Here is a 24,782-nt window from a genome sequence, read left to right as displayed (position 1 = left end):
CTATAACTGACTCCAGTCCGGGTTTCTCGCCGCCCCGTTGACTCGAGATATAACTGCCTCCATTCCGGGTTTCTCGTCGCGCCGCTGACTCGAGCTATAACGGACTCCAGTCCGCGTTTTCCGTTGATCCGCTGTGGCGCGGCAGTAAAACAAAAGATAGTCGGCCATAGCTGAACCTTCACTATAGTGGATATTATTTTGTCGGAGTTTACTGTTTTCTCATCGCATGAACTCGATTTCCTCAGTACTGTATACAGTAACCAGAAGACCGTTCTTTGGACCGAAATGACATGAAAGGAGCCTGATACTGGACAGTGAGTATTGTGAAATGACTTAACGTTAGCCTCCGAGCTAGCAGCCTGCCAGACCATGTTATAGCACTGTAACGACTACACGTAAACGTTTCCGGTTTTCTACGCATTGCCTCGTAATTCAAGCAATACGTTGGATGTTTCGGGTAATTTAGTGTGATTTTTAAAAGCTCAATTGTAGCAAACTGGCATGAATGTTATGGACCTGGTGGCGCGGGCCGTTAAACCCGCCCATGATGCCTCGCGACTCGCGCCACTCCCGGGATCACATCGCCACTCGTGGCCCCTAACTGAAAATAATACGTTAAAATGCACTTTACTCTCATTTAACTAAACTAAGCGCTGTAACACCAACCGCTCCCGTGTGATGTGCTTTAGAAACGATTTTAGCAGCAGTCGTTACTGCTAAGAACTTGTTGTTTTTACAGTATATCTGTGATAAGTTTAAACTAGCTACCACTGTCACTAACAAAATAAATGCCAGGAAGATCATAACAGAAATCTCGTTTATGTAGCACTTTACTCGAGTAGAAATAGCTACTAGGATCTGTGGTGTTTTAACAGAAACGGTTATCATTTTAAAAAGAGTGCCTTTAACTGTATTGAATGCGCACTTTGTAGTGTACATATTTTTTTTTTAAGTAATCTGTAACACATTTTCAATTAATTGTAAAAAAAAATTAAGAATCTAAAAGCATTACATTACGTTGAGTTTGCACATACATTTTTAATTACATTTTTATTCAAATAAAATAATTATGTATATTATTAAGTATATTATTTCCTTTTATACAGCATTTGTGGGCCACAAAACAGTCATAAAAGTCAATTTGCTGAAATATTTCTTAAATATTAACAAAGTTTTAAGTTTATTAAGTCCTTGGCAAAGCATATTACTTTGTGTATATTTCTTGTATAATTGCATTTACAGTAAGACATTTACAAAATATCTTCATGCAACTTGATCATTACTTAATATCCTAACGATAAAAGAAATGTACGAAATATCTCAGTCGAACGCGTACTTGATATCTTAATGATTTTAGGCATAAAACGGAAACCTCGATCATTTTGACCCATGCAGTGTTTTGCTACAAGTATATCCCTGTTACTAAGGTTTCAAGCTCAAGGGGTCACGTTTCTTCAAAATACGGTTAAAGTGCGTAATGTTGACACTAACGTCACAACGAGTGCTTGATACTGACGGATCGTTTCGTTGCAGGGTTGATGTTTACGCTGCAAGAGTCCCATTTTCGCGGGAACCGCAGAGCTTCGGTGCGGGGCTAGAGGACCATGTTCCGTTCCGGAGGGGAGAGAGACTTCCAGACGTCGGCTCGAAGGATGGGAACGTCCCTGCTCTTCCAGCTGTCGGTTCATGAGCGAGAGTTGGACCTGGTGTTTCTCGACCACAGCTATGCCAAACCCTGGAACGCCCACCCGGATGCCAGCAGCGCGCGGCCCACCCACATGCTGTTCGTCACCCCGCGCCGGCAGCCGGAGCCTTCTGTGTGAGTCAGGAAGAGCAGAAGGATATCTTTTACCTTGTTTGCACTTGTAATGGACATCTGTTTTGAGTGATCCGATCACGAGTCATCGGGCAAAGCAGCTGTTCTCGTCTGCTATCAACAATTCTAGCATCTTAAGGATGTCTTCTTGAGCTTAAATTTCTCTATTTATGGATCAGATTGACATCAGCTGTTTATTTTTTTTTGATTTTTATTTTTTTAGGGCCCAAAAAATTCAGCTTTTGTGTTTTAATTTTTTGGAATTAAAATATACTAATTAAGCATGTGTAATTAATTTATTAAAAGTTTATCATTTTTGGGGGTGTTGAGGGGCATGTTCTGTCTGTTATATTTTTTCGGTATTATCTCCACATTTTTTTATAATCAAGACATATCTAATCTTAACAAAATTCCTTCTGTTTTATCATTTGAATCTTTTAGTATAATTTTTAGAATAATGGGATTTTTTTTTTAAATTATTGTGTATATAATGGGGTTTATTTGTAGAAATAGCCAAAAAATACATTGTACGGGTCAAAATGATAGATTTTTCTTTTATGCCAAAAAACATAAGAAAATCAAGTAAAGACCCATGAAGATATTTAGTAAATTTCCTACCATAAATATATTAAAATTAGTAATATGCATTGCTAAGAACTTCATTTGGTGATCTTCTGGATATTTAGATTTTTTTTTTCGTTGTCATGTTGTTAAATAATCACAAATTGATTATTTATTCAGCTTTCAGATGATGTTTAAATCCCTCTTTTGGAAAATTGAAAATCACGACTGGTTTTGTGGTCCATTGCTACGTTTATCGGTAAGCGTATATAAAGTCATGTCATGTAATGGGTTGTGATTTTTATCCACTACAGCGATTCGGACGTTTCCATCGACGTGGAGACGGTCACACCCACTCCGATGCCTCTCTACGACAACCAGAAAGCCCGCAGTGTGATGAACGAGTGTGAACGCCACGTTCTGTTTGCCAGAACCATCGCTGATGGACCGCCTCCTCCCGATGATTGGGAAGAACACATCAACAAGTAAGAAAAGCTGCTGGCGGGTCGCTAAAAGAATACAGAGCGAGCGAGGGAGGTTAGGTTTCCTCCTACATCAAAGACGTTTAGTTTGTGATCAACTTTTCTTTAATCTGTTTTAGGGCTGGCTGGTCATTGGCTCAGAACAAGCTCTTCAACAAAGTATTAAAAGCGCTGCAGGCTGAAAGACTCAGCAGACTGGCCAATGAGGGTGTGAGTTTTCAAAACCTTTTTCACTGGCTGTTATAGTGGTGGTCCTAGACTGTACTCTGCCTTTTCAGGTTCTAAGATGCGGTCCTGATCACTTCTTACCCAAACCCCACGTCCGTAAATCATTTGTTAAATTGAGTTGAAGAAAAATTCGGTTTGGTAATTTACAGATTTAGGATACGGTCGTATTTGCTTTAATAGGTTTTTTTAAATACAAATTTAGGTCTTCTCAAAAGCCTCTTTTTGGTAAAGCCACATTTATTTAAAATTACCGAGACTGTGCCACAATCGTATTTTTCCATATCATATTACAATACTGATTTACGATGAATTGAAACATAATTGGTTTCTTTACGGTTTAACTATTTAATTTAGGGCTCCATGAAGTCTTTAGTTTTTTCGTGAATTCTTTGTTTTAAATTATTATCGAACGCAAGTATAATGGTTAGTTTGGATGAAAATGACCATTAAAATAATAATATTACTTTGAGAAGCACATTTTAGCATATAGTAGTAAAACAATTTTCATAATTTCTTGACGTTTGACCCAAATATAACATGTTCTGGTAAAGGCCCTTCAGTTTTCTTTTTTGTGTGTATTTTGAAAATGCTATTTTTCTCAAATAAAACGGTCAAAAGTTAAAAAGATCTTGAGATGCAGCCACTGAAAACATGTCATGCAGCTCTAATAGCAACATGCTGAGATAGACTTTTTATTATCATTATCAATATAAATTTGATCAATATTTTGGTACGGTATTGTTTATCCTCCAGCCCTACTAACATCAGTATCAGTTTAATGCCATCAGCAAAATATACGAGATCCATTGTTCCCTTTTAAAAGTTGATAATCCTGTTTGTTTAGCTATGCTTGATTGTTTTCTTAGATTAGATTATTTGCTTGTAGCGTTTTTTTTTAACCGGCTATAAAACCGAACGATAACTGAAGGATAGATGTTTGTAATGCTAACGTTCTCTCTCTCGCTCTCTGTCTCTGCTCTTCACAGGCCTGTAATGAACCTGTCTTACGCAGGATAGCGGTAGATAAATGTGCTCTTAAGATCCGCCACGCTCTGGCCAGCATCAACTGGGACATAAAGCTGACACACTGGCTTCACAGCACACTGGTGGAGTCTTTGAGTCTTGCTATGCTGGCGGCTTACCTTGACGTACTGCAGACACTCAAAAGCAAGGTGGTATGTCTTATTACTCTGCTGTTTGTGTAGGGCCCATAGCAAGAGATTACAGAAGACGGTTATAGTTTTCTTGTGACATCTCCACATTTACCCTTTTAGGTACCATCCCTGATCGACAGGATGTTGCTGTCATCCTCTGTGAAAACAGGAGCAGCCGGAGCTGAGGCTCTTTCTCTGCTTCTAAAGCGGCCATGGGACCCCGCTGTAGGTGTGCTGTCACACAACAAACCAGTATGTACTGCACTTTTTGCTGCTTTTATTTATTTTTATTCCTATATTGTATCATTTTTGGTATTTTTAAGGCATCTAAATGATCAACACAATTAAAGCTTTTCTAATAAAACTGATTTCTTCCTATTAGTAGTTTATATATATTTGCCAAATAAAAAGTGTAGTTTCTTTTAGATTAACTGTGAAGATTTTAGGTTGTGGTTCATGGTCCGTTGCATTATTTATTGCATATGAATTTGCATCATCTCAGCACCAAACTGTTTGTTTGTTGTAGGGTTTCTGTAATAAAAAAAGACTTTAAAAACCTTTTCTAAATCTAATCTGAACATTTGTTTCCCAGAGTAAACTTCCTGGATCCCCCCTGATTTTGATGGCTCCATCAGGACCAACAAACCCAGCCTTCTTAGCCTCTCGACGAATGAGATTCTGGCAATCTCAGCTCTCCTGTCTCGGGAAGGTACGCAAAATCACATGCAAGTACAGCGGTCACAGACACTTCGATTTTTGTGTTCTGTATCGTTTCTGATGTAGGCTTGGTAAAATAGCACCATTTGTAGATACAGTATTGTGTTAATGACTCCTTTTAGGTTCTGATTCAGGGTTTTGTTTGTTTGGATGATTCAGGTCATTCCCATTAACGTTCATGTGGGCAGTGGAGCCAACGTCGGAATCACGCAGTGTTTAGAGCACATGATCGGCACAGTCAGAGGAAAAGTTATTGAGGTACAAAGCTAGCCTATTACGCTTGATAGAAAAAAGGATTGGTAACACTTTAAGTTGTCCTTGTTACGTTCTATGCCCTTACTATTATAACAACAATAAATTATGCATATTTACAAGCAAGTAGCCCTAAACCAAAACTGACCATATAGTAAGTACAAGTAGTTAATTAACCAAGTATATAAATGTGATTTGTATTTTCTGATCTCATATATGTGTTATTTAAATTTTTTTTTTTTTGTATATAATTTATAAACAAATCCTGCGTTTTTAATATCAATTAAACAATTCTATACAATTGACTTTTTCTAACAAGGTCTCACCGGTATATGTGAATTGTAAATGATACAAAAAGTGTTCTTAAAACTCTGCACAAATTAGTTTAATATTTGTTGTTATGTTTTAAAATATCCTGTTCCTGCCATAAAAAAATCTCAGGCAAGTGATAAATAAATCACATGTATTTAAAGATACATTTTTTGCTCTAGGTTCACAGTCACTTTCCACACAAGCCGATCATCTTGGTGGGCTGGAATGTGGGCTCGTTGATCTCGTGTCATGTAAGTGTCTCTGTACAGCAGTTCTCTGATTTGTCGTCTGCGATCGGCTGTAAACTGATGATGATTCATAGATGTCTTTGTCTCCGTCCAGGTGTCCCTTATGGAGTACGTGACTGCTGTTGTGTGTTTGGGCTTCCCTCTTCAAACCGTCAGTGGCCCCCGAGGGGTAAGAGGAAGCAGTTCATGGTTTCTTTCTTCATGATGAGCAGCATGAAACCGTTTAGGAAATGCATTTAACATTGCCGTCTGTTTGTCAGGATGTTGATGACCCTCTGTTGGACATGAAGACTCCTGTGCTGTTTGTGGTGGGTCAGAACGCGCTTCAGTGCAGTCCTGAGAACATGGAGGAGTTCAGGGAGAAGATTCAGGCTGATAACAGCATGGTCGTTGTCGGGGGGTCAGACGACAACCTGAGGTTTGTGTCTTCAGTTATTCACACGTGTGATTAGTCACGTCTGCATAGACTCGTTGAAAGCATTGGGCTTTGTTTACAGGATCAACTCCACTAAGATGAAGACAGAAGGTCTGACGCAGACCATGGTGGATCGCTGCATTCAAGTCAGTGCTCCTTCACCGCATTTGAAATCATAGTATTCAAATCAGTTAAGGCCAGAATCAGCTAAAGTCAAATTTAAACATACACGCTCTGATACGTGATCTGACTTGTACGTCTTCTGTAGCCTTTAGACTTGATCTTTTTTTCCCCCCTTTGTTTTCAGGATGAGATAGTCGATTTTCTGACAGGAGTTTTGACCCGTACTGAGAGCCATGGCCACGGCTCTGGTGAAACTCGAGATTTGGATGCAGAGAAGAAGAAGAAACCACGTCGTGAGCTGCCCTTTGACCTTGAGAGGTCACGACCCTCTTCACCTGCTGTGAGGGTACCCATATCCCCGTCTGGGTCAGAGGTAAGAATACTATTTTGAAAACAAATGCTGGATGCACAATGAGATGTGTAAGCTTTGCCAGCTTTATCCTCAACTACATATAAAAACTTCTGTTTTCTTCTGTTCGGCTTTATTTTTGTTTTTTTAATAACACTTGTACACTTTATTACATTTGTATTTTTGATGAACTGTAGTCAAATAGTTTTTTGTGTATGTAATATGTGTGTGTACTGGGTATATTATGTATATATTAATGCACTCATATGCATTATATTTAGAAAGCATCATTTACATATATTTATACGTTTTATACGTATATATTAATATTCATAAAATGTATATTATATGACATGCATGAATGTGTGTGTGTGTGTGTGTGTATATATATATATATATATATATATATATATATATATATATATATATATATATATACACACACGTTATAAATGTACAAGGTACACACATGTAATATGTAAGCGAAAACATTCTTTTGTTTCCAAATTCTATTTCTTTTGTTTCTCCATTTTATTTTTCCCCCAAATTCCATGTTTTCATTTTTTGGGGCGAGGATTCTGTTTTAATGGTTTTACAAACTTCATCAAAGTATGTTTCATTATATTCATAAAGTCCTTAAGCTTTTTGTAGGCTTAAATGTATCATAAACAGGAGTCAAACGAAGACATTAACACTCAACATTATCTCTTTAAATTTTATTTTTTGGCAAAGTGCTGCAGAACAGAGATTTACTCTTTAAATTAAAACATTGAAATACAAATGTTTTTTCCTTTTTAAAGTAGTAATAATAATTATTAGTATTATTAATGTTTTCGTTTATCTTTATTTTATTTTTTGATACGAGTTTATGTACTGATTTTAATTATTTATAGCAAAAAATTGTACACTCATTGCTGACAGTATACTTTTGCCAATAGAAAGAGCTATTCAAGAGCTTTAATTTGATATATATCTCCCCATTTCATCCAAGATGTCACTTATGGCCTTCTGGTTCTCACCCCTCAGTATAAGGTGTAAGCTGATAATTCAGTGTTTCTTTCTGCTTTTTCCACATCATAGAATTCATAGGACCCTAAAAAAACCTCTAACCACACAGTAACAAGCCTACCAGTCAGAACATGCGATTTTAGTTAATATAAAGAGGTTGTGGGTCATGTGAAGTCATTCAGACCTCTGCGATAATATTTGCCCTGCAGGATATGTCCAGTGTCTGCAGCAGTCCTACAGCCAGTCCCAAACCCAAGATGGTTGGGCTTTCTCCAGCTCAGAAATCCAGTCTCATTACTGCCACGCAGCTGCTGAAGACCCACATGCAGCGCTCAGGAACTGTGCTCACGCACAAGCAAGCTCAAGGTGTGTAAACGCACAGAACCCCACACACACAGGATACGTTTTCTTTACGTGCTGTTATTTGTGGTGCCAAGGCTGTCTTTGTCCGGTGGAATTTAAATGCACAAAATATATGACTGCCAACCAAGTTTATATATCACTCATAACAAAAGCAGCAGTAATGTGTCTCTTGTCCCCTGCCTTCAGCTCTATTTTTGGTTTTGAACGCAAGACTGTGTCCGGTGTGTATTTTATGCCTGATGGGCCTCTTTTAACCCTGAGCTGTTCTGCCGATGCCTGTGCATGTTAAATGATAAGGGCTACGCAGTTTACAGTTGAAAAGCTAACATTAACCCTCTGGGATTTACAGTTACATCGTCCCTGTGTTGAGGGGAGTCTCAGATCCCATCAAGCAGTAATGTTAAGTGTGATTCCTGTCTTCTCTATCCCCTCTACTTTCCGTCTTCACTCTCTCCATCTTTGTCTTCCGTTCGCTACAGCTCAGTTCGCTGCTTTTATGAAACATAATATGCTGGTGAGGAAAAGCATTCCTCCTGGCAGCCCATCATGTCTCTTTGGTGAGTATCTCTCCCTCTCTTTTTCCTCCTCCTTCCATCAGTCTGCCTCTTTCATCTGTCCTTCTCTACTAAAAAATGTCTTGTCCGTGTCACATACATCACTTTTACTGTTTCACCTGCTTTGCTTAAGGCATTAACAAAACTGCTTCAATTAATGACTGCCTGCAAACTTACAATCTTCTTGGCAGAATGCATCTCAAATCAGTGGGAGAGGGCATAGTTTTTATTATTATTATTATTATTTTCCCTAACTGAACAAGTGCATTTTTTGGGCCTTATATTTGACTGATAAATTGCATATACCTCTTTTAAATGAAGTGTCTAAACTAAATACAAATAGCAGAAGCTAATTACACTTGCTCCGCCCCCCAACATGTGATTTGGGCTAGTCAACACTACAAAAGACAATTATTTAACAACGGCTGAGGCAGCGTTAGTGGTAAAGCGCAGACTTTTTGAGATGATCAATATTAGTTTGAATCTGCATTTTTTTTTTTAATTCTCATGTCACTTCAGAAAGGTTTGTATTTTATTTTATATTATTATTTACTTATATCTTTAAGTATTGGGTAGTGTTAGAGTAGGTGTAGAGAGGCATCCATTTAATAATTTGAATGAATTAATTTACACTCAAATCATTATTATTGCATAGTGTTTAATAACTGTACTACACTGTATAAAAAAAGGTTGTTTCAACTTAAAATAACTTGTTACCCCACTGCCTAAATTAAGTTTAGACAACTAAAATATTCCAGTTGTCACTTAAATTAACATTAAGTTTCAAACTTCAAATAGACTCAACAACAACTGTTTGTTGGTTTTTTACAGTGTATTTGCAACCAGTAGTATAATTAGGAGAAAATCCTTTTATTTGAACATAGCGTAAATATAATCTATAACTATTTGCGCTTCTACAGTAGAAAACACATTGCTTTAAAAATGCTATGCTATATTCCCTTGCAAATAGCCACTGCTTCATTAAACTATTGCCTTGACCAAAATGTTTTACGGTTTGACTGATAAGAGTCGGGGGCTTTTATTTTGACAGTTGAGAAGCCAGCTCCCATCTTCCCATTAAGTTGTCTTTAATGTCTTTATTCGCTCTAGTACTTTCTCATATGTTTTTCAGCATTCTCAAGCCTTTGAATATCTAATAAACAGTAGCAAGCTTCTGCAAAGCTAGTTGTTAGATCTTTTAGGGTGCATTGTAACCAGCATAGAATATATGCAACATGCAATATAATGCAGCATTAAATCCTTGATCTCGATCTATGCTGCGCCTATGTATTTTTCATATTTGTCATATTCACTGTATGCTATATGTAAAATATCACCACAAATATTGAGATGTTAGCTTTATGGCGGCCACCCTGCTCTCTTTAAGACGTCAGTATCAGCCAACGGGAAGTTTATATCAGCTGAACGCTTATGTATCAGCTATTGTTTTTGTATTTGGTTTAAATGCAGTTTCCAAAATTAAGTTCAATTCCACTTCTCTCAATGTAAACCATTTGATCTTTCACGTTGTATTATTTAGTGGTACAAAATTAAATTTCTTGGTCAAAACATAAAATGCTGGAACCTAGACATTAAAAATGGATCACTTCACACACCAGTTTCTTCAAATCCTTTTATCAGTATTACAGTTTGTAGTACAGTACTGCCAGAAATGCATTGTAACATATGCAAGGAGCGCAAGATGTAGTACAAAAGAAGTACAGCACACTATAATTCTGAAGTACTTCTCCAAATAAGACCTGATCATTTTCATATTAAAATTGGGAACTTAATTGTCCATAAGAAATATGCACCTCTGTTGTTTAGCAGTCTTGAGTGCATTTCCATGTTTTGCAATGGAGCTCAAAAAGCATTTTACACACAAACCAAACACTGATGTTGAAATGACTTTTGGGTCTGAATGCATTGAAAGCATCTTGAGCTGCGCCCTCAGACCTCTGCTGTATTTCATATTGCCTGCATTGGCATCTTTGGAAGCCTCATTGAGTTTGAGATCGTTCGTCCTTGACCTCTCGGTGTCATGTGTTTCAGTGCCGGTGCCCAGTGAGCAGATGGAGGGTTTGGACCGAGACGACCTGAGGGTCCATCTCAAGAGAAGACAAACACCCAGTCCTACTCCTACCAAAGCCTCGAAAAGAGCCAAGATCAAAGTCACCATCGTCTCCCACGGTGACGCGGCGGGAAACACGGCTGGATCCACTTCTCAAGAAAGTAATGAACACAAAAGCCTCATTCAGCCCACTAAGCCGCTGGTTCAACTCTACGAGATGCATTACTGCATTCAGTCAGAATGAGCAACTTTATGCAGTCACCCAATAATAAAACTAGTAATGAAGTCATTATGTACATAAAAAATAATTTGGAAAAGTGTAACCTGATTTTATGAAAAATTAAGTCAGCCAGTGTTACATACACTGCGTAAACAATGTGTGTGTGAACTTTAAAGACGTAGCGCTGCGCTTCATGTCTGGTGGTAGTGCTGAGTAATACTGTGTATAAATACATTAATACTTTAATACTGAGGTAAGAGCTGAGTATAAACAAATGCCCACAAAACCTCAATAAACTGGAGCAATGTTACAAAGAGTTCCTCCAGAGCAACGTGAGACTGACAAAGTCACGCAGAGAAAACGATTACTTCATGTTATTGCTGCTGAAAGGGGATCTACGGGCAATTGGTTACCCATAGCTTTTCCGTCTTTGCTTTATTTTTTAAATAAATAATGATACGGTGTGACGCGGTTCACCTGAGGTGACCGACGTGAACCAGATAACTTTTTATCACGTCCTCATACAATAATTCAATGGTGTCCTAACTTTTTCACATTGCTCTAAAAAAGAAGAAACTTGCGTAGAACGTAGCATTTGGAGATGAAGGTCTTCCCGTCTCAAGGTGTTTACATTTGTGTTGGTGTTTTGTGTGCAGTGGGTTTGTCAGGAAAGCCTCTTGGACTGACGGTGGGTCAGACGGTATCGGGGGCCAAAGAGCTGTCGGAGCTTCTCAGTGCACAAAGGTACCTTTATCTTTTCACACCAGACTGTACAAGAGAAACTAAGACTCTTAAGACTCTTTGCACAAACGTACCAAATTTCAACGGCTTTTAACAGCCGTTCAGGTTTTTGTATTTGTGTCGGTCTGAACAGTGCGTTAAAAGCAGCTCTCTCAAAGTAAAATGGTTCTCTGCAAATTTTCCCACAGTTCTTGCTACATTACTTGCATATAAATATTGAAAAAAATATATATATTGTGCTTGTGAATGGTTTTGTGGTGCGTGGTCACAAGATAATGTTCCAGCACTTAACTCTATTAATTTAGTAAATTTCCGCTTTACACATACAACTCATGTACACTCTTGTAGACAACAATATAAAAATACTGTGATGTGCTTTTAGGTCAGGTTTGGCAGACGTGTCCAGTGAAGGGCCGTTTCACAGCCTGCAGGGGAGTGTGATGTCCGGTTCTTCCTCTCCTGTCCAAGCTCAGGCCCCGTCCACCGCACAAGGTGCCACCACCATTACATTCTGACAACAAGATCATTCCAAAGCTCTGTATTTTAATCACCGTTCACTTAATGTAAATTATGTTAAATACAGTGATGCCCTTAAGCGCTGACTATTTCAACATGCAGCCTTGCTTATGGAAAAAAGACAAGACCAACTATATTTACACAAAGAAAAAATAGCAAAACATTTGAAATGAAGCCAAAGCAGACCTCTGGGTTTTATTGCTTGGGGTTGCCAGATGTCAGGAGTTACATTTTGCCTTGCGTTTTACCTAATACTGGCAACTATGCTCCAGTGCAAACTATGCAAATATAATAATTAGCTATTTCTTCATCATAACAAATTCCCATCACTTGCTCACCAATGGATTAAATGCAGTAAATGCAGTGCAGTAAATGGGTGCCGTCAGAGTGAATGAGTCTAAACGGCTAATAAAAGCATCACAGTAATCCACACCACTCCAGTCTATCAGGTAACGTCTTGTGAAACAAAAAGCTGTGTTTCTTTGAAACAATTCCATCACTTTTTCTGTACATAATCTCTTCTAGCCATAAATCATAATCCATAATAATGCTTCCTCCAGTGAAGAAAGCCCTTCTGCAGTTGTCCTCTCGCATCAAAATCTACCAACATATTTACAGCGATTTGGGCCATGTTTACTTGTAAATAGTGCTTGATTCATGCATTTTCCGACAAGACACATTTTCACTGTGGAAAGCAATATTATGGATAGGGCACTTTAGTTGAGTGATTTATTTTAAAGCAGTGGTTGGGGGGAAAAAAACTGGATTCTACAAACACGCTTTACAAGTTGTTATAGTGCGTTCTAATTATTGTGACGTTTTTAATCAGCTGTTGGACTCTCATTCTGACGGCACCCATTCACCCTTTTGTTGATGAAATGCTAAATTTGAACTTTTTCGACTCTCTGCGTAGCTCCCTCTGCCAGTAGCCTGCTGCAGGGCCTGAGCCTCAGTCTGCAGGAGATCAACACTAAATCCCCAGGCCTCTCCTCCACCACACAGGTGCCGTCGCCCTTCCACTGCCTAAAAACACATCTCCGTCTCACAGCCCTGATCCTTCCCTTATAATGTGTGTGTGTGTGTGTGTGTGTGCTGGCGTTCAGGTGTCCGGGGGGAAGCCGCAGTGTCAGGGGCAGGTGTTGGGCAGCGGCGGCACACTCGTGCGGACCGTCCCGGTCGTGTCGACAGGATCCGGGATGACCAAAACCACCGCCATCCACCAGCTCCTCACCAACGGAGGCCTGGCCAAGCTAGCCAATAGCCTGCCGGGACTGGCCCACGTCTCCAGTCAGAGCACGGGTACGTCCTCGTCGCCGCTGATGACACAGCGAGCCAAACAGAGGCGTCCGCGATGAGTAGAGGGGCGCTAGGGTAGCTGCCAGGTCAAAGGTCGAGTCCGTGAGAAGCATGTAAATATGTACCATAAAGGTGTACATTTGTACTGTTTTTAAATGCTTGTAAAGAGCTTTATTGCGGGATCTACAATATATCAGGCTGGTTCAACTTACGAAATTAATCCACTTTTAAACGAGGTGTTCGTTTTAGGGGTCGACCTTTAACTCAACGTGCTGTAAAAAATGGCTTCATTCATGCTTAATGTGACCACCTCGCTGTTACGTTTTACGTTCCATTTTTCTGTTCGCTTCAGTTTTATTTGTTTACCTGTTTCTTTTTGTTGGATGAGGAGTATGTAAATCATAAGGCTTGCTCTACTCACAAAGACATTCATTAAATCCCCAACAGCAAACCGTTTTTCCTACCTCTTCTTTGTGTCATTATTATTCTGTTTATCATCTCCCAGCTGCATGCGTAAGTGTTTTCTTTTTGTTTGTTTGTTTTTGCAGCGGTTCGCGTCATTTTAAATGCAATTCAAATGAATAGAAAAACCACAAATTGTGGACAATATGTAATTGTTTGGTCAGTGCAATACTAAGTGATGGACTGTATGGTTTTATATTAGGTGGCCTTAACTACTATGCACTTGATCATTAGGTACAATGCACTTACTGTGTACATGCGTGTCTCTACATAGGTATTTAAAAAATATATATATGTATATGTAGTTACATCTTCATAATTACACTGTTGACTCATCCCTTATACCTTAACCCTATCCCTAACCTGACCCATATCCAGCTCAATAGCAGACGTGTTTTGCAATACATAATGAACATAAGCACTTTTTATAATGCAAGTACATAGAAGTTAATGCCACTTAATATAAAGCATGACCGACTGCATGTGGTATATATAGAAATGATCTTATCGACAAGATTTAACACCACAATTTGATTGACAATGCAAACTGTCAAATCATTTTTGATTAATATCCTGTATGTGGTATATTAAGCACAAAGCAGTCTCGTCCCACAAGCGTGACCTTTGATGGGTGTTCACACAACACTAAGAAACTAGTATCTTTTCATCAAGCGCTGGAATGTGTTGGACTAAACGCTTCATGCTAATTAAATCTTCAGGGACTCGTTTTTATTTGGTAAGTCTTTCAATATCGGTGGAGCTAAAACTAAAAAAAAGTGGGAACAGTATGGCCTGTTTCGATCTTTCGTAGGAGTCAGGATTCAAGATAAAAATGCGTATAAATGAAATGAGTCCAAACTAAAATGTTAGTTTCTGTTTTTGTACCTTTCGTGTAGGCTTTAGGAGGTGAATTAAAAAAAAATTAAAATCGTGCTGCAGCTGCTTTAGGTTAAAAAAATTAACTTGTTCATGCTAAATGTGCTTTATTACGTTACAAGTTACAGACATGACTTGAAATTTGATTGTGTATATGTAAACATGAAAATGGTAAATTCTCACTTTCAATTTTATTTTAATTCTATTTTATCCGTTTAAAAAACATTTGACCCTTGCACTCTCTTATTTCTTTTCAAACTTCTTTTTAATATAAAAATGACCCTCTAACTCTAGAATTCTCTCTAATATTTATATCCCATCTACTTGTTTTCTTTTTATTATAAAAATTACCCTCTAACACTAGCGCTCTTCTATTTATATTCACTAGCATTCCCTATTCTTTTTTTCTATCACACACACACTCATATATATATATATATATATATATATATATATATATATATATATATATATATATATATATATATATATATATACATACCTACACCTACAGAGGGTCCTGGCTAAGATAATCAGCACATTTAGATACATATAAAAGCCAAGACCACAATTCTTTACACCCTTTTGAATCATGCTCCGCCGTAAATACAAATAAAGTAAACCTAAAATTATTTCATATCTAAATAATCACCAATGCTTGAGTCTACGGGATGACAGCGCTGGCCAACCAACCCGAAAGAGCAATAAACAATGATGGGTAAGGGCTTTTAAATTTGTGATAAATGTGTTGTTTCTTTGTGGGTATGGTTATTTAATACAATATAGACTACAGTGTAGCCTACAGTAAAACTCAAGTTCACACAGGCGAGGCTTAAACCAGGATCAGGCCATAGTTCAGTTAGAGTTTGTGATTTTTATAAACCTTTTTTAGTAAAACAAACATTAACGTGTCCGTATTGAGACGACAAAAAGGCACTGATACAGCTCGGGCTGTTTTAAGGTGTGAGTTTCAGTCGAAACAGCGACACACGTTTCAGTCTTGGACTAGGTTTAAGCCTTGTCTGTGAAAGGGACAATAAAAAAAAAGTCTCCATGGAACAGAAATGCGTGTGTTGTGTGCAGGACTAAAAGCTCCCACCACGATCACGGTGACCCTGCGCGGGCAGCCCAGCAGAATTCCCGCCCTCGGCCACACGGGGGCGCCGGCGCCCGCGCCGCTCACAGCGCACCAGAGCAGCAGGTCAGTCACGGACGCGCGCGTTTGTTTTGCTATATTTCCGAGGACGTCTATTGATTTTATACTGACCTAACAGTATTTTTCTATCGCCCTACACCAACCCTGCCCCCAAACCTACCCGTCACGGAAACGTTTTTGCATTACATGTTAAGATAAACTTCATTTTGCAATTCTAATAATGTATTGCACTTGTGAGGACCGACCAAATGCCCTCCCAAAGTCGAAAATATCAGGTTTTACTGACCTTGTGGTTAACCTCTTACTATCCTACATGTGGTCCTCACACCTATAGCAAAACACACACACACACACACACTGGGTAGCAGAGCCAAACAGAACAGCAGGACTCTTCATCGTAGAGGAGCTCATCAAAGTCATTTAGGATTTTCATTAACATTGATTAGTCTGTTTAAGGGAGTTTGGTCCTTTCTTTCTGTGTCAGATGATGTTTACTCGCTCTGCAGTGTGTCGTCGGAGCGGTTGCTGTGGTAACCGTCTCATTGACCATGCAGAGAGATGAGGTGTAATTATTTGCTTAATCACTCCGAAGAGCATAATTATATGCTTGTCATTTTTGTTTTGGATCAGCTTAGGTGTTCGTAATGCTTTGGTTCATTTAATAACGCTTGTGAGTCACAAAAATACTACGACTGTACTGACCACGGCGTAACTTTAATCAGTAAACTTTGTAGAGATGTATTTTAGCAGCATTGCAGGAACAAGAGTCACTGCCGAATGAGTGCCAAAGCCATATTTCGCCTAATTATTAAGTAATAATAATAAAATTAAAAGGAGATACAAAATTTCTTAATGTTTCCTTGTTTACTTTTGAGGGTTTATTTGTAATTCTCTTTAATAATTTCAGTTATTGTGATATGGGTCGCTTGATGTGATTCTCATTAATGTATAATTTATTATTATTATTATTATTATTACAGTTAATTTAATATACTGTGTTTCTCTAATTACATTATGATAATTTATCTAAAATCTTTAGAACTGACAATAAAAATAAAAATAACATTTATATACACATTTACATTTATATAAATATATTGAAATGTATATACAACACATTTAGGCTACATGACTTTCTATAAGAAATCAATGCAATAAATGAATAAAATATAGGTTTATATTAACTCTTTCCCTGCCAGCAATTTTTGACGATCTATTTTATTCTACCTTTATGTGTTCAAAAACTGTTTCATCAGAGTAGTGATTTTTATCAATGTACTGCATTTTTAAGCAAAATACTTTCAGATATCATATTATTTCACCTGTAAATAATTCTATGAATAATTGAAATTGCATTCAGTAAACAGAACAAACACACTCCATAGGTGTAATGGGTTTTATACTGTACAGACTGTATGTGTTATTGTTAAACACCAACCTAGACCTAAACCTACCCCTTACAGGAAACTACTGACATTTTTAGATTTTCCAAAAAATTTCATTCTGTACCTAAAAAATGTCCCCACAAGGTAAAACTTTACTGGTATTCTTTTGGGGATTGGGTCCCCATAACGTGATAAATACCAGGTGCGCACAAACACACACATTTAGGCTACATACAAAGCTACAAACAGGTGCATCTCAATAAATAGGAATGTCGTGGAAAAGTTCATTTCAGTAATTCAACTCAAATTGTGAAACTCGTGTATTAAATAAATTCAGTCCAGTTGTGATGATTTTGCCTCACATTTAACAAAAACCCACCGATTCACTATCTCAACAAATTAGAATACTTCATAAGAAGTGTTTTTTGTGAATTGTTGGCCCTCATTTACTTTACATGTACTTGGTAGGGGCTCCTTTTGCTGTAATTGTGGAGGGGATCGGTTTCTGGCACTGCTGAGGTGCTATAGAAGCCCAGGTTTCTTTCACAGTGGCCTTCATCTCATCTGCATTTTTTGCTCTCTTGACAACACCATATAGGTCTGGTGAGTTTTCTGGCCACTCAAGCACACCATGGTCATTTAACTTTTGGTGCTTTTGGCAATGTGATCAGATGCCAAATCCTGCTGGAAAATGAAATTAGCATCTTCAAAAATAGAAGGAAGGAAGCATGAAGTGCTCCAAAATTTCTTGGTAAACGGATGCAGTGATGATGGTCTTCAAAAAGCACAATGAACCAACATCGACAGATGACATTGCACCCCAAATCAACACAGACTTAACATTAACTTAACATGGACTTCCATTAACTTGGGCTATGAGCTTCTCCACCCTTCCTCCAGACTCTAGGACCTTGGTTTCCAAATGAAATGCAGAACTTGCTCTCATCTGAAAAAAGGATTTTGGACCACTGGGCAATAGTCTAGTTCTTCTTCTCCTTAGCCCAGCTAAGATGCCTCTAATGTTGTCTGGTTCAGGAGTGGCTTAACAAGAGGAATAGGATAACTGTAGCCAAATTCCTGCTGACTCTTGATGCCTTGACCCCAGCCTCAGTCCATTCCTTGTGAAGTTCTCTCAAATTTTGAGAGTTCTCTCGATTTTGCTTGACAATCCTCACAAGTCTGCGGTTCTCTCGGTCGGTTGTGCATCTTTTTCTCCCACACTTGTTCTTTCCACTCAACAAGCTTAGATACAGCATTCTCTGAAGAGCAAGCATCCTTGACATTGAATGTTTGTGGCTTACCCTCCTAGTGAAGGGTGTCAATGATTGTCTTGTCAGATCAGCGGTCTTCCCCATGACGGTGTATCCCAGTGAACCGAACTGAGAGACCACTTTGAAGGCTCAGGAAACTTTGATTAGCTGATTGGCATATAACCATATTCTAATTTGTTGTGAATTGGTGTGTTTTTGTTAAATGTGAGCCAAAACGAACTATTCTACGACATTCTAATTTATTTAGATGCACCTGTATGTACCTATATATACATACATACATACTCTATTTTTATATATCACACACATACATATATTCATATCGCCGGGTTCTATCCACAACATAACTAGAGATGTTTCTGTGTCTGTAAAGACTATCTCCGTCGCTGACTAGCCTACTTCGTCCCGATCAGATTCAAAATGGTCAATACATATATAATCTACACATATGATAGATTATTATGATCTTTATCGTCTCTGATGCTTCCGTTTAGGGCGCTTTTTTCGAGCCCGGTAGACCCAGAAAGTCTCGTAACTCATTCAAGACATGCTCTAAGGGCTTTCCTTACCGTAATACACCAAAAATAAAGGGATCGACGTAAAAACCCGTCTTTGGGTAGGGAAGTGTTACGACCTGAATGACGAGATATCCTGTCAATGGCGGGGAAAGAGTTAAAAAGAAAAAAAAACATTGTCATTATAAGAAATATGACCACTCTTGGAACATTACTCATCCAGAGAACTGTTAAATGGTTATGGTCATGTGACCAATCGATATTTTATCTTGCAGTGACCAGAAACTCTGAAATGGACGATACGAAGCCGAAATGGACGCCATTCATTCTTCAAATGAGCATCCAGTTGAACCGAGAGGAATCAAATGCAGAAACCCGGGCTGAAAACTAAAAGGCCTGCTGATTTTCCTGCAAGAGCGCCATCTATAGACACTTTCTTGCACACATGGACTGAAAACCTTATTCTGTTACACTCTGGCTGTACAGCATCGCGGGCAATTCTTTATGCGAACGAACGTCTTTATCGAAAAATACATTGTCTTTATTCTTAAGTTATTATTTCCTAAAAACGTTTCGCCAGTATAACATGCTTAGGTTTGCTTGATAGAGCTGTTTTTGCACAGCCTGTGCTTTATTACCTCACAGCCACAAAGAGCCTGAGAAAAAATGGATCATTAAACTGTCAAAATACTGCTAATAAATTCAAGGCGTTTAAAAGACGACATGAGAGTTTTTTAATTGATTTCGTTCCGCGCATCTACGCGTCGGTCTTTCCTCACGACATCAGGATGTAGCTTGTCCTTCAAATAACCGTTATGATTATGCCAACGGGGATAATAACGCGTCTGCTTGATTAAGTCACAATTGTTTTGATTGCTGATTGTTTTTATTGGCCCTAATGAGAGAAACCAGTGGAGGTTGACAAGCATGAAACACAATGATAGACACTGATTAATGCAGCAGTTTGTGCCCATATTAGACAATCATGAAGCACTTAAACCGACTAGATGGCAGAGCTTGTCAAAATTGTTTGATGCCATGGAGCCAGAAATATTATTAATATTATTATAACTCCAGCCAGTCCATCTTCCCTGTTCCTTCCGCCTCGTTTCTCCAGTTCCTGTGGGCATGCTACTATTAAAACCACCTGTCCTGGATTCACATCATGTCCCTCTTCGCTAAATTGAAAGGTTACGATGAAATGGTGCCATTGTTTTACTCCCAGTCTCAATACAGCATATCCCCGGATGAGCAGGACACGCAACTGCAACGTTTCTCTTCTGAGAACGAGTCCAGGTTGGCATCCAGGAGCGACGGTTTTAAGATTATTATATGTATATCAAAATTTGATTATGCTCTGTAAAGAATTCCCAGGTCGTGTTTCCACTGAAGGATTTGCATAATGAAATTTGTCGCGCGACACAAAGTCGGGTTTAATCTCAGAAACGCTGCAGTTCTATTATAATCTGTTGGCCGGAGACTAGCAGAGCTTTCTAGAGATTTCCACCTGAAGGAAAAGCTGAAACCGCAGTCAATAATATCTTGAGCTCATGGTGGATTTGCGTGAGAAGCAAATAACTCGCTTTAACCTCTGAGTTATATAAAACAGGATGTGCACACTTGACTACAATCACACGCACAAAAAACATGTTTATATCAAGCTGGGTTATTGTCCAAACATTGACTCAAAATGAGAGGTCACAGAAAACGCTAATTGTTTCCGATCAGTGTGTCTTTCCCGCGTGCTTGAAGTCACTGACACTTCTTATGATGCACTGAAATCGTGATCAAATATTATCAAAGCCTTCTATTCACATTATGACCGCTGTTTTCCCAGAAATCAAGTCGTTTAGCTGTTTCAATATCAGCAATCAGGACAGACAGTTAAATGATTTGCGATTAACAGGTTTCCATAGTCTTTATTCTACTAACTGAAAATGCCTTTGGAAAAACGTCATAAAAATAAAATAAATTAAATATATCCTGCATGTGTGTATACATGCAAAATATATAAATACATACACGACACACATATATTACGTAATTATTTTATTATTTTGGATGCGATTAATCGCAATTAATCGTTGTAGTATTAACGTAACGCAATGTATGTATGTTGAGGGGGATTTAGTGACTCTTTCTGTACATATCTTCATCCCACCAGTAGATGGCGACCAGCGTTTGTCTTCATACGTGATTCGTGAATCATTCTTTCAACCGATTCGTTCGAATCACCGATTCATTCCTTTGTTCAACCTAGGAAAAGCATTTTTCTTTCTGCTTATACTTAGAAGTTTCAACTTGATGATATTATCGTTGCAGATAAAAAAGAACCATGTGGCAACATTGCGTTCAATTTTCAAAATGAATGTTATTTAATATCAGCTTCTGTTGTTATTTAATATCTGCTTTTGTGTGTAGGCTGCTAAGGTCAGAAAACATAACATAACAGACATCTGACAGCACTGACCAACCAACTGACTGATACAATTTTCTAAATAGACCACCAAAACGCTCAATATATTTTAATAAAACACCAGTTTCTGGATTATATTGGTTTTAAAGTGGCGCATATAACAACAGGCCACTAAGCATATGCATTTGAGTCCAGCGCATGAAGCAGAATAAATATCTGCTTTTCTTCACTGTATGAGAGACATTGAAACCATGACATCGCCTCTAAAATCTGGGACTTTTTCGAGCATCGTGATGAATTAGTGTATAAAAAGGAAGTGACTAAAGACATTTTTTGGCATCTCTAACAATAATTTGACGGGAACACGGCGTCAGCTGGGATCTCATATCGTATCAGATCCACACAAACATTACCGTGATTCAGTGTGGGTCAGATGTTAAGCTGCACATCGTCAGTACATACATAATAAAGCAGGAGCACGAATCCCGACAGATGCATTGGAGGGGAATTCCACTAGTCCTCTCCACAGATGAGCCTTACAACAGCTCTGAGGAGAAACAATACGGAATTCCCCTTTAATAGAGAGGAAAGAGGTCGATCTGGATTACCATGCTTTCTGTGTATGGTTTGAAACATAAATCGTTGAGTTTATTACACGAGGGGATCACTGTTTCCAGAGAAAGAGCGTACTAAACTAGACAAATGGATCATGTAAATATCTGTTCAACAAAATTATTGATGGCGAACAATGTTCATCTGTAAGAAATGACATGCTTGGACGCTCTCACTCAATGAAAACCGTGCCTTCGCTTTATGAAAAGTGCTGTTAGTTTGTATGTTGACTTCTGAAAGAAATGGCCGTGCGTTGTTTGCGACGCCAATAACCCCTGGGGACGGTGACATTCTCAGTCTAGAGGAAAGTGGATTAACAATATCTACAAATCATGGTTTCTGCAGCTTTTATGAAGACTTTTCGTGCTTTTTAAAGACCGAATGAAACAAATACGTGAAAGGAAACACGAAACCTTCACTTGATGCCGATGAGTCTCGAATAAATCTCTGCTCCCTAACTAGAACGCGGAAAGTAAGCACACTTCCATCTTCTGATCGCGCTGTAAAATATTCATGTGCTTCACCAGCATATGAACATTTATGAATCAAGATACACTTTTGAGAAGCAAAATGTAAAATCGATCAATTGTGATTATGCATAGTGAATATACACATGCACACTCCAAAACAGATGCGATTAATCCCAGCACTGAAAATCTGACAATAGGCTCAGATAAATCACTTTCATTCAGATTTGCCTGCTCTGTTGATGAATGGTTTGTCAATTAAATTCATTCATTTGTATTTGCAACCAAAAATCGCATTGTTTAAATCGCAATGACTTTGTGCTGTGATTTAAGTCCTTTCTGAGGCCTTGAACTGTGGAAGGGAGAATTAAGACTTCATGGCTTCTTTATGATCCGCAGTAACCCTGCGAATAAATCATGTCGAGATGAACATAAAAACAATAAATCATCCTCACTGCAAAATAAAATCCCGCAAATGTTATCAGGACACTATTTGAGATTGTTCGAAAGGAATATCAAATTGGAGATTGAATATACAGTTACTTGCTAAACATGCTAAAATACTTATTTGCAGTTCTGCGCCGCATTCCAGAGAGACTTGTGCTTGTCTACATATGCGATGCACTGAATATTTATTCTCCATAAATTTTTTAGCCAGAGTGATACACTATGTAGGTGCTTTCATCCTAACATACAACAAAAATACTGATATATTTCATTTGACTTAGATGGATACGTAAAGAACACCTAAAAAAACATTATTTTTACTTTTGTACCTTTTTACTCCATACTGAAGGTATATAGCTAAAGTGTACGAACAAATATCTAAAAGGTACACATTACTACCTGAAGTACATATAGTTACCATATTCAAGTGAACACATTTTACCACCATATATAGTACTTACTGTGTGCATATTAGTACCTTTTGAGTGATAGCTTTTGTACCTTTTTTTCTGAGAGTGTACAGTAGACAGCACACCATATAGGTAGCCTACACAGGGATCTCGGCGCACACAAAGGCATGTCACAAACCGGTGTGAGAAGCACCAACACCTCTCTCCTGCAAAGTTTGTAACCTATGCACTGGCACCCGGCCCAGCTGGACAAATCACTGCTATGGGAACCCAAAGTGTGCGCGCGCGTGTGTGTGTGTGTGGAGGCAGAGCTGCGCTTTTAAACCCGCCCTCGAGAGGGATCTCATTTCCCCTCAATCCTCCCATGTTCCCTCCCTCCCTCCCTCCCTCCCACCGCCGATCATCTCTCTCCGTCCGTACCTCTATTCCTGCTCCACTAGCCCAATCATGGACCTCGCAGCGAGGTGTGCGTTCCTGCTCTCCAGCTTCGCCGTGCTCGCAGCGCTCGATCTGGACGCGGTCGACCCCGACTACTACGTGGAGACCGGCAGCCCGTCAGATGCGATCGACTACAAGGATCCCTGCAAAGCCGGTGAGCCCCGAGAGACATCTATTTACCCCGCTTCGATGAGATGCGAGCTCGCGCGCGCGAGCCACGTAAGGCTGCCGTGAGACAGGGCGAACTATAAACTGTAGATGACAGCGCGAAATAAACACGCGATGCGCGGCGTCGCTACGCGCCGAAATACTTCGCGCGAAGTGTTGTTGACACAGCGCTTTCTGAGAGATTACGCGACGTTTTGACACCGGACACGAAAAAACGTTTACCTGGCGGAAAGTTTTCTTCGTTTTGTTTACCAAAAGTTTGGCGAAAGTTTGAATTTTGCCAACGGCCCGCTAACGGTTGACGTTTGTTTATTTGAAGAGTGAAGTGCAGTTAAAAGCGTACGCAAAACTTCGCTATTATGGGATGGATTGCAGATTGGGTTGCTATAGCAACGCACTTTTATTCACTAGATAGCGTTCTGGGTTTTGGGGTTAGAACCCCCTTTGCCATGTCACTCCGCTGAATGACGTAGTGACCGGCCGGCTCGACTTTCCTGTAAAGGACGCACTACGTCATCCATCTCAGAAATTGCATTATGACGAAGGGGGATGTCATTCGTCACCAACAGTTTTTTTTTTAATTTTAAGTATGAGAATGCAAGAGTGCGCTGCGTCGAGTCACGTGACTCGGCGCCCTGTTGCCTTCTCAGAAATAAACGTGGTTGCTTTGAGTTCGTAAACTCTTGGCAGAGCGGTGAAATTAGTAATCGTAAAGTCATGTTTGATATGTTAC

The 24,782-nt window shown here is 38.9% G+C and overlaps 2 protein-coding genes across 6 annotated transcripts in view; both read left to right on the top strand.

The window, feature by feature from the left end:
- Nucleotides 1-107: 107 nt before the first annotated feature.
- kansl3 (KAT8 regulatory NSL complex subunit 3) lies at nt 108-19,813 on the top strand. Of its 5 annotated transcripts, none has more exons than XM_043247261.1 (22): nt 108-314; nt 1,534-1,819; nt 2,692-2,862; nt 2,979-3,069; nt 4,074-4,259; nt 4,362-4,493; nt 4,834-4,950; nt 5,118-5,216; nt 5,702-5,773; nt 5,865-5,939; nt 6,031-6,188; nt 6,268-6,331; nt 6,493-6,681; nt 7,875-8,031; nt 8,508-8,585; nt 10,635-10,814; nt 11,530-11,617; nt 11,997-12,106; nt 13,044-13,132; nt 13,234-13,429; nt 15,848-15,965; nt 19,367-19,813. In XM_043247261.1, exons 2-22 carry the CDS (start codon nt 1,605-1,607, stop codon nt 19,380-19,382), a joined length of 2,601 nt encoding a protein of 866 aa, XP_043103196.1. In that variant the 5' UTR covers nt 108-314; nt 1,534-1,604; the 3' UTR covers nt 19,383-19,813. The 5 variants fall into 5 exon arrangements, with proteins under 5 accessions (XP_043103196.1, XP_043103194.1, XP_043103197.1 ...); XM_043247259.1 differs by having other exon boundaries at nt 4,074-4,262; XM_043247262.1 differs by lacking the exon at nt 8,508-8,585 and having other exon boundaries at nt 4,074-4,262.
- Nucleotides 19,814-23,846: 4,033 nt separating this feature from the next.
- Nucleotides 23,847-24,782, top strand: part of bmp1a (bone morphogenetic protein 1a) — a 64,031-nt gene continuing 63,095 nt past the window's right edge. Inside the window, exon 1 of the mRNA XM_043246270.1 lies at nt 23,847-24,035. Coding sequence (XP_043102205.1) covers nt 23,891-24,035 — 145 coding nt within the window. The 5' untranslated portion in view covers nt 23,847-23,890. The remainder of the gene's footprint in view (nt 24,036-24,782) is intronic.

This window comes from Puntigrus tetrazona, chromosome 8 (assembly GCF_018831695.1).
Source record: "Puntigrus tetrazona isolate hp1 chromosome 8, ASM1883169v1, whole genome shotgun sequence".
NCBI lineage: Eukaryota > Metazoa > Chordata > Actinopteri > Cypriniformes > Cyprinidae > Puntigrus > Puntigrus tetrazona.
This window is presented reverse-complemented; position numbering and strand designations above follow the sequence as displayed.

What these genes read in the sequence shown, in the direction of transcription:
- kansl3 (XM_043247259.1), top strand. Translation starts at nt 1,605, where the DNA reads ATGTTCCGTTCCGGAGGGGAGAGAGACTTCCAGACGTCGGCTCGAAGG. An exon ending in AGACACTCAAAAGCAAGGTG is followed by an intron (nt 4,263 to 4,361) that starts GTATGTCTTATT and finishes TTACCCTTTTAG; the next exon opens with GTACCATCCCTGATCGACAG. An exon ending in GCCTCTCCTCCACCACACAG is followed by an intron (nt 13,133 to 13,233) that starts GTGCCGTCGCCC and finishes GCTGGCGTTCAG; the next exon opens with GTGTCCGGGGGGAAGCCGCA.